General features: G+C 46.1%; 1 protein-coding gene across 5 annotated transcripts in view; it reads right to left on the bottom strand.

Annotated features, from left to right (window-relative positions):
- LOC109974624 (RNA binding protein fox-1 homolog 2-like) overlaps positions 1–10454 on the bottom strand; it is a 44189-nt gene that overhangs the window by 14964 nt on the left and 18771 nt on the right. For 4 of the 5 annotated variants that reach the window (XM_020624924.1, XM_020624921.1, XM_020624920.1 and 1 more), the window contains 4 exons: positions 2675–2872; positions 1008–1181; positions 612–665; positions 279–371 (listed from right to left, as the gene is read on the bottom strand). In XM_020624924.1, the coding sequence (XP_020480580.1) occupies positions 279–371; positions 612–665; positions 1008–1181; positions 2675–2872 (519 nt within the window). The remainder of the gene's footprint in view (positions 1–278; positions 372–611; positions 666–1007; positions 1182–2674; positions 2873–10454) is intronic. The other variant, XM_020624923.1, reaches the window with a different exon arrangement.

The following is a 10454-nucleotide window of genomic DNA, read 5'->3' as shown; positions in this document are numbered from 1 at the left end:
GGGGGGGGGGGGGGGGGGACAACCCAGCATGCCTTATGTAGTGTTCTTGCACCCCCGAGTCATTCCCACCAGAAAAACTAAAGAGAAGCAAACAAGTCTTTTTAAATTTACAAATAAACATACTGCAAAGGACCAGGGGGTGGGATGCCAGTGGGCTGCATCAGAGCATATTACTACAGGGAGGATGGGAGACAGCTAGCAGTCAGTGATCAAGCAGAATCACAATGAGAGTAGAGACAAAGGCAGAGGAGGAGGAGGCAGGGAGAGAGGGAAATTACCTCAATCTTACGACCTTCCACCAGAGTGCCGTGAAGCTTTTCCCTGGCTTTCTCTGCGTCTGCGCTGTTCTCAAATGTCACAAAGCCAAACCCCTGTGGTAGACGGCAGATGTCAGAGGGAGGTGGGGAGTGAGGGAGCATCAGCAGAACCTGTGCATCCTTAGACCCGGTGCTGCATTCTCACATTGTTCAACAGATAACTGTTATAATAAGTTTCTCCCATGTGCCGTGCTGATGCCGTGTCACCACATCTCATTCACAGACAACAAAACATGCACAGTGGAGTTACTGTCAACAGGAAGTGCTGTAATCTTGTTTCAGGGAATCACTTACCTTTGAACCCCTCTCATTAAAAATTATCTCTACATCCAGGATCTTCCCAAATTGCTGCAAATAAATTTGAGGAAAGAAATTAGTGAGACATAAGAAAACACGGCAGCCATTAACATATGTGAGTTGTAGCAGGATTTGGGGTTTGGTTACGACCCCCTTACTGCAAAGTCCCAAGCTGGTCTGACGCTGTGTGACCTACAGCTACTTGGCACTAGGGGGCACTGTTACACTAAAGACAACCTTCTACATTTCAGAACAGCTCTGTCTGTCTCTGTGCCTTGAACTCTGCTCTGTCACTTGGTCAGTCCTACTAACACAGTGACACAGAACAGCCATGAGGCTTCCCTTGGTGCTCCTCCCTGTCTCGCTCTACACCCCTAGTTTACAGCTTCTTACCCCAAACATCTGCCTGAGGTCAGGGTCCCGGAAGCGGAAGGGGATGTTTGAGACGTGGAGGCGTTTGGGGGTCCCTTTGGCCTCTGTGGAGTCTCCTGCAGAGCCTCCTGCTCCTGTGCCCCCTGTGCCGCACTGCACACCCGCCTCACCCTGGGATGCCTCCTCTGTCTTTCCCTGTGATGGTGAGACAAAGTGAGCAAGGTGGTAAAGACAAAGAAACCACTTATGATAATAATTTTAGCAACACCTCTTCTGTTGGATGTGACTGTGATGGAAACGCACAGAACTTACAAGTGCAGGATGCAGAAAACTCTTTTTAACTCTTGATGTTATTGATGCACCAGAAAGAAAGAAGTTTCAGCAGCATCTTAAACCATGCTAGCAACTCTGTGAGGCTGTACCAAGCTACAGAGCTGCTGTGAGCTACACATTAGCATGCTAACATGCTCAAAATGACATTGCTATAATGTTAGCATGCTAACATTTGCTAATTAGCACTACCCACAAAGACAGCAGAGGTTGATGGGAACATTTTGCAGTTTAAGTGGCTGCAAATCAAAAGTATTTGATAAATAACTGACCTACTGATGCTATAGGGGAAGTAAAGGGAGCTGTGAATTCATCCTGATGGGAACGATGTCAAGCCCAAACCACATGACAATAAATCTAACATTTATTATAAATATATATACACAGAGGTGGCTAATGAAAGGAAACACCTTAACCCCTACAGGAAGGGGATCTGCTGGCTCTGTTCTCCCCTTAGGGGGAGGAGTCACTGCAGATCAGTAAACAGTAGCTCTGGTGGGAGTGGTCTCCTCCAGAATGACAGTGCCCCCCCATCCACAGGACGCCAGGGGTCACTGACTGGTCTGATGAGGATGACCATGATGTGAACCAGACGCTGTGGCCTTCCCAGTCACCAGGTCTCAGCCCAGTTGAACAGCTAAGGAGGGTGTTGGAGTGACGTGTTAGACGGCGTCTCCACCACCGTCATTAAAACACCACATGAGGGAACATCTGTTGGAAGAACGGTGTTCATCCCCTCCAGGAGAGTCAGTGCCACGGTGGAGCTGTTCTGGTGCACGTGGTGGCCAGAGTCCCTCACTGGGACTCTGTGTACTGGGTCGTCCTCTCATCTGTCACCTGGCTGTGTATATATGAAAATGTTTGACTAAAAACAAAACATCTTGCTGCTGTTAGAGGAAATGCCAGTACACTGTCATTAGGACTCATCCTCTGGGGATAATGAATGTCTGCACCATTTCAAGGCAGTCTGTTTAGTAGTAGTTGGGATGTTTCAGTCTAGAACGAGGTGGTGGACTAAGGCAGTCTGTTTAGTAGTAGTTGGGATGTTTCAGTCTAGAACGAGGTGGTGGACTAAGGCAGTCTGTTTAGTAGTAGTTAGGATGTTTCAGTCTAGAACAAGGTGGTGGACTAACAGTGACGTCCCTGAAAAACCGAGTCCGGGTTAGAACCGCTAGTATTCAGCTACATATACGGTTTATAAAACTTCACAATTTCAACCTGTCAAGAATTCAAGTACGACTCTGACCCCCCCAAACACACGCACACACCGTGCCGCTGCAACCTGCCAAACACTCAACAAACTGTCACGGAGAATGAACTAACCCACTAGCGAAACCTTGTGAACACACAGTGCTTACATTGTTACTGGTGGTGGTAGTGGGGGGGGCTCCGTTAGCACCAGCCCCCACCTCTGCTGTACCCTGGCCCCCAGCGCCAAACATGGTCCCTGGGCCAAACTCCGACCCTGGGAGGCCGTTTTGAGGAGGAGGTGGAGGGGGGAAGGCTGTGAAGGGTGGGGCAACCAACCCCTCCTGTCCTCCTGTCGAATCCTGAGCCTGCAGGAGGGGGGAGAAAGAAGGAGAAGACTTAATGTATGCAGCGTCCTGGGGGGGGCCTGCTATCCTCTCATATCTCTGACAGGCGAGTGTTTTAACTCAGTTGACCATGAAATATTTACAGCAAACCCATCAATTATTGAGAGCCAGAAGATCTGATACACAGTTTGAGACACAGACGCTGACGTGCTGGACGGACACAACGCGACATGTTAACTGTGACGTGGCCATAGCTGCTGCGTCGTGTGAATACAGCTGGCTCCGAGCTTTTTGCCTCAGGTCTGCTCCGCACCAGTCCAGCTGTACCAGGACCATCTACAGCTGCCCTACATACGCCCGATCTACTGTGTTTGGTGCCTCTGCCCTGTTGCTTGTTTCAGTCATTTCACACACTTGGACCCAGGTTTACAAAACACCTTTGCAGCAAAGAGAGTAAAAGAAAGACTCAGAACGAGTGGTACACTGTAGGTCTGTGGGGGCTCGGCGCCGGGGCTGACACACAGCGTCCGACACCACTGATGACTGGTCCGGTCTCTGCTGAGGACCACAAGTAGCCTGGTGACGCCTAGAGACTTTATTTAACCAGGAAATCCTGACTGAGACGGGCAACAACATCAATCACGACAAATAACGAGATACAAACAATACAAATAAATCCACAACACGCCTTCATTAGCCAAACAAGCAACCCGATAATAAAAGCCTGTAAAGTGCTGAGACATTGTTTTAAAGCATTAAAACAAATCAAATTAACAAACATCTTGACAACAGCAAGTACGTGTTGAAGCGGTGACTCCATGAAACCAAGCTTTAAATTCACCTGAAGAAACCAGTGAATGCAGTTTCAGCTCCATTTATCAGGCGGAGGTGAAGCAAAGCCAAGGAGCTCTCTCCCTCTCCTTCTCTATAGCTCGACTGCTCACAGCACTTCTGCAGCGAGGCCACGCCGCATGGCTGTAAACAGCCAGCTGAGGCTCACAGGTCCATCTGCAACACAGATGGCCTGAGAGGTCTGGGCCCACCAGACAGAGGAGGCACCAGAGAGCCAAAAGCAGGATGGGAAAAACCCATTCGCTGCCACTCTGGCTGTGGTGAGGCTGGATGTACGACGGATGGAAGGTGTGAAAGCTGGTGGTGTTTTACATCTGCTCCGGTCTCTGTCGCATAGTGATAAAAGAGGGGCCATCAAAAACCAGCTCCCAGAGATAATAAGCCATTAAAATTCATTGGCTGCACCTTGACGGGGTTCAAACTTTATGTGCAGGTGTTCGGGCGTGGGAGCTCAGAAACATGCAGCAGCCTGTTTTCAGCTGCAGACACGGCCCTGCCCAGGCCTGAACCACACACACCCACAGTGACAACAGCGCAGGAAGATTATGATCATACATAGTGAATTAGACACAACCAGGCTTTACCAGAAGTGCCCGTTTATGTTTGGGGTCTCTGTGAACGTGAGCGGCGAAGACTGAGATCGCACATGAACAGGGACGCCACGTCATTAACGCTGACTGACTGGTGCTTTTCACAGACCACACCAGTGAAGCAGGCAAAGCTACAACTCTTACATTCAGTCACTGCATGATTTCCAGCTGAATAAGGCACAACCGACACAAAGCTGTGAACACACACTTCGTTACAGCATTTAGGCTTCTGCTGTAGAAGCAGTTTGAAACACACTGGCAAAACGTTTCTGGCCACGTGTGCGTTATCTAGCTGTCGAAGCATAAACAAAATGAACTGGATGAACTGATGAATGAATAAACAGAGAAGGATGGAAACTGTCACTGGATTAAGATCAGGATGGAAAACACGACCACTCCCGAGCCGCTGAGCGAGGAGCAGCGCTGCCCTACATGGCAGCAGAGGGAGAGGGGAAGCCGTGGAAAAAGGCTGCTTGATGAGAGGGGGATTGTGGGAAATACTGACACACTCAGTTACGTCTGGCATCAACACAATCTTCTCAGAATGAACGCGGACACTGAGATGACGTGAAAGCACGGCGGCTCACACATCAGCCCAGATGTTTGTTTAATCAACAATCTGATTTTACAAGTTTCAAACAAAAGGACCATGTGGAGTAGAACCTTTTCATCCAAACTTCTTGCTTTGTCACAAGGAGCTCATCAGGCATCGATGTGGTAATGATAAGGTTTCAGTTTTTGTGCATTTCTGTTTCTTTGTCATTTGATGAGCATCTGAAACAAATAGAAAACACACTGAGCTCTACTTTCCTTCCAGTACAAAGCCATCGTAGCTTCAGGCGCACTCTTCATTTCGTTTGTGCACTGGCGTTTTGGTATTTTCCTGCAACAGATAACCAGCGTGTGTGACATCACTAGAAAGCCCAGGATGTCCTCTTTCCATGACATTAGGACACAAACTGACTGCAAGAATGGCGTCTGAAATAAAGGCCACAGTGTCACGTCACCCACAGAGGGCAAATATGAATTGCCGGGTCTCAGGAGTCTTAGGAGGACCCCTCCATACATGGAGGGGTGGGGGGAGGGAAGAGGGCTTCTCAATGCAAACCTTTCAAACGTGCGTGTCCACTGACTTTACCCTTTCCCCGCCACAGGGCGGAGGCGGCGATGCTACTGTAACTCATCAGTCACGCACATTCTGGACAGCTCATCTACAGCAGAAAGCTGCCCGACTTTCTCCAGCTTCTTCTCCCTCTTCAATCCCTCTCTTTTCTTTTTCCATCAGTTGGAGAAGTATGTCTCCGTTGGCCCCACCCCCCACCCCCGCTCTTGCCTGCCACGCTTGATGAAAACCAGAGGGAGATTTTTTTTCCTCTTAAAACTCTTACAGTCACCACGAGCCACTCGGTGCCTGCACTGCCCTGTAATGTCCGCCCAAGCCCAGACCACAGCTCGGCTCCTTGTAGGGCTTTGCCTGTGCAGACGCCCTGCAGGCCCATCAGATTACACCCTGCTTGTCCCTTAGAGGTAAACAAACAGCTGGGTGGCACCGACTCGGAGGACACATGGTACCAGACCAACAACCTTTAGATGAGGCTCTAACCATTTGTTTTGTCAGCAAAGATGAGCTGCGATGAAATGAGTGAACCTTCTGGCTCAAATCCAGCCAATAGCTCCTGTTGGTTTTATTTAAAGCACAGGCCAACGCAACGCTGCCCGTCAGCGACATTAGGCAGTAACTGCCCCCTGCCTACGCCGGTGTTACACCTGCAGGGACTGGCCAATTAACCATTGTGTTTTCATTAAGTAACTAATACTCAGTGGCTCACATGTGAAGAGTTTTACAAATGACACTGAGCTCAATATCTCTGGCATCTGTTCGGATGGACCAAACATGACACTGGGACATTATAACACACAAAATGACTCATCAATAAAACTGTGCACAACAGTCAGTTCTAAAAAGTAACCGCTTTATTTTGCAGGTTGTTTTTGGTCCTAATTACAGGACGTGATTATTACACAATGATTATTTATTGGCAACTTTATTCTTCATTTATGCTCCATTGTAGGTTTGTTTGTGGACACACTTACACATGTGCCTGCTCAACATTTAGAAATAACTGGAAAACGGACCCGTCTCCATTTTAGATATAGTTAAATAGAATTATGTGGTTCTTTCCAGGAAATTTCTTAGGAGACTATTTGGAGTTAATTGTGAATTTACAAACTAAAATAAAGCATTAACAAATAACCATCAGCTGCAGCCCTGACAACTGACACAGGCTGTAATTATAAAGACTATGAAAAGTACATCTAAATAAAAACAAACAGAAGAGCTAATGGAAAAACAATTTGTGAAACAGATGTGATCAAATGTTTGTGGTTTGATGAAGGTCTTTATTTCAAATGACTTGCTACACACGAACGCACCCGCACAACAGATTCATACAGATGTTTGACAAACGACAGGAGCCTCCCGACCGACTGAGTGGAGACCCAATCAGCAGGGGCACTGATCAATCAGCTGATCATTGTCCTGATTATCTGATTCATCATCATCATCATCCTTTATTAGCAGACTCAAGGTCCATACAAAAAAGAAATAAAAGAAAACAAAGAAAGGATATAAAAGAAGAAAAAAAATAAAAATCATAAAAGACATTTATACCAATGTTTCCACAGAGAGGATTGGTAACGTACTACACTAAAACCAGGATTAGCCAGCATCATTATAAGACTGTTCTCAGAGTTATTCACACGACAGATAAATCTGTACATCAGGTTTCTCATTAATGCCTGAAAGGTACTAACATGGACCTGTGAACACAACAGACTGGCGCTGGTGGACCTAGGCTTCTTAAGCAGAATCCTCAAGGCATCATTATAAGCAACTTTAAGTTTCTGTAAAGTAGCTACCTTATATTTACACCACAATGGGGCAGTATACAACGGTGTACAGTATGTTCTGAACAGATGAACTTTAACATTAGCAGAACACATGTGAAATTTCCTAACCAACATATTAGCTGGAGCATACAAAATGCGACACTGCCGATATATATCCTCATCATCAGAAAGCTGATCTGTAATGAAATGTCCTAAATATTTAGTTTTTCTACAGACACTCAACCTTTGTCCAGACAAACAAAAGTCTGGCAAACAAAGTTCTTTGTCCCCTTTAGTCCGACAGATCAGTACAACACTCTTTTCTGCATTATATTTCACATCATACTTCAATCCATAGTCCGAGCACACATTCAGCAGTTGCTGAAAACCAGCACTGCTGGGCGAAAGTATGGCCAAATCATCAGCATACATAAAATGATTTACAAGATTAGGGCCTATCATACATCCAGTGTTACATTTATTCAATTCTTCAGACAACTCATCCATATACAGTGCCTTGCGAAAGTATTCGGCCCCCTTGAACTTTGCGAACCTTTGCCACATTTCAGGCTTCAAACATAAAGATATAAAACTGTACTTTTTTGTGAAGAATCAACAACAAGTGGGACACAATCATGAAGTGGAACGAAATTTATTGGATATTTCAAACGTTTTTAACAAATAAAAAACTGAAAAATTGGGCGTGCAAAATTATTCAGCCCCTTTACTTTCAGTGCAGCAAACTCTCTCCAGAAGTTCAGTGAGGATCTCTGAATGATCCAATGTTGACCTAAATGACTAATGATGATAAATAGAACCCACCTGTGTGTAATCAAGTCTCCGTATAAATGCACCTGCACTGTGAGAGTCTCAGAGGTCCGTTTAAAGCGCAAAGAGCATCATGAAGAACAAGGAACACACCAGGAACACACCAGGCAGGTCCGAGATACTGTTGTGGAGAAGTTTAACGCCGGATTTGGATACAAAAAGATTTCCCAAGCTTTAAACATCCCAAGGAGCACTGTGCAAGCAATAATATTGAAATGGAAGGAGTATCAGACCACTCCAAATCTACCAAGACCTGGCCGTCCCTCTAAACCTTCAGCTCATACAAGGAGAAGACTGATCAGAGATGCAGCCAAGAGGCCCAGGATCACTCTGGATGAACTGCAGAGATCTACAGCTGAGGTGGGAGACGCTGTCCATAGGACAACAATCAGTCGTATACTGCACAAATCTGGCCTTTATGGAAGAGTGGCAAGAAGAAAGCCATTGCTTAAAGATATCCATAAAAAGTGTCGTTTAAAGTTTGCCACAAGCCACCTGGGAGACACACCAAACATGTGGAAGAAGGCGCTCTGGTCAGATGAAACCACAAAATCCCAAAACATTATTGTGTTCCAATTTTTCAGCCATAGCATCCACATATTCTGTTCACATTTAGTGATATAGCAAGCATGTAATGATCATTTATCATCATGAGACTTTTTTTGGGGGGTTTTCTCTGGTTGCTTTGAGGTATATATTGATCATGATTTCTTTTCCCTTATCTGTTTTATTATATGCTTGGAATTAATAAAAAATTAATTAATAAATAGCGAACAGCATATTTATACCTTGCCCCAGTGATCTTTTTATTCTCCAGTTCAATTCCAGCCCTGGGTCTACCTACTTGCACCCATTCCGTATACGCTTTTATAGCTTCTGCATGATGTACTGCCACATACTTCTTCCAGCCTGGCTTGATGTTTTTAACCTTTACACCCGTAAAGTATGATCTACTACTCTCATAGATAGCATCAGCAATACCTTCATACATTACACAAAGATCCCTAGAATGAGAAGTATCCTTACAGTTAACATCCGTACACATAATGGCCTGTCTGGGCAATTTTACCTTACTTAAACCATTATCTGTCATCATACAATATGTGGCAAGATCATCTTTTGAAAGTTTAGCCCAGCACAACTTAACCTTAGACTCGGCCCTGGCACCGTTGGTCACCACATGGTAGCGTGTCCTTTTATTTATCAACCAGCTGTGTCTGCAGCGTCTGGACAAACATGGGAAGAGTCCGTAACATTGCCAAAATTCTCATCCAGTTCAGTGTCAGTGCTGTTGCCGGTGGCTCTAACAATGACTTTTCTCGATTGTTTAGACGATTAAATCAAACGAGCACAGAGCTGACAAACTGTATACTAATTGTTAGGGCTATGTGCAGGCCAACAGTGTGTTTTATAAGGCAAATAAAATAAATAAAAACATGATGAGGTGTCTACACTGTTTACACTAAAAGAAAATGACACACAGACCGCTCCAGTCCCCAGCCTGTCTTCACCCAGAGGCGTTACCTCTCAGGGCTATGACCGCCTCTGCAGCACTGATGTGCCCACAAATCGCAATTATTATTTCTGAGATGTGATTTGTGTTGTGCCCATCGCTCTTCTCTAATCAATGACTGACATTCAGGGAGTCCTCTGACCTTTAATCCAGACTAATTTACAGAGGATGCAACAGCAGAATGAGCTTTTCACACTAAACCACAAAGAATCAATAGAAACCAATACGACACAAAACAAGGATCAATGGAACCGAGCCAACATTTGCTGCACTGCCACTTATCACAGTTTTATTCCATCCACAAGCAGGACTCTATAGTAAGACGGTGCACAGTGGAGTAGCGGCAGCCAGGTGGGCAGTTTGCACACCGCCGTCAGGGTTCCTGCACAGGTTGGCGTCTGAGAGCCCAGCTGCACCGACTGACTGCTGCAGCCTAGCAGAGGCTAGAGTGTGTGCAGATGTACAGGGCTGCAGGGCCGGTTATCACGCATGAGCAGGTAACCCAGGACGCACTGCACACATTTATGGCTCAGCTGCATCGCTTCATTTGCAATGTGCCTTTCTGTGTGCATGTTCGTGTGCTCTGATATGAGGTTTACATGCACTGAGGCGTGCAGCAGCGACCGGCAGCATCTTCAGCAGCTGACCCTGAGGGGGGGCAGCCACACAGGGCTGAGGACACTGCACTGTGTTTAACCTCTCAGGGCAGACTGGGTCTGTTTGTGTTTTTGTGAGGATTATCTGCCACACAGCATCAACGAAGAAATCACTGAATATGCAGTTACCTGGTTCAACCTAAGCAGGAAATATCAACAGCTGCTTTATTTTGTTACAATCCAGTGTGAAGCTACTGCCCCCCCCCAACAGAGAGACGCACACACACCCGACCCCGAGTGCAACAGGCTCCGGGGGCTTGCAGATTTCTGCTGTC

Source organism: Monopterus albus, unplaced genomic scaffold, assembly GCF_001952655.1.
Source record: "Monopterus albus unplaced genomic scaffold, M_albus_1.0 scaffold342.1, whole genome shotgun sequence".
Taxonomy (NCBI): domain Eukaryota; kingdom Metazoa; phylum Chordata; class Actinopteri; order Synbranchiformes; family Synbranchidae; genus Monopterus; species Monopterus albus.
This window is presented reverse-complemented; position numbering and strand designations above follow the sequence as displayed.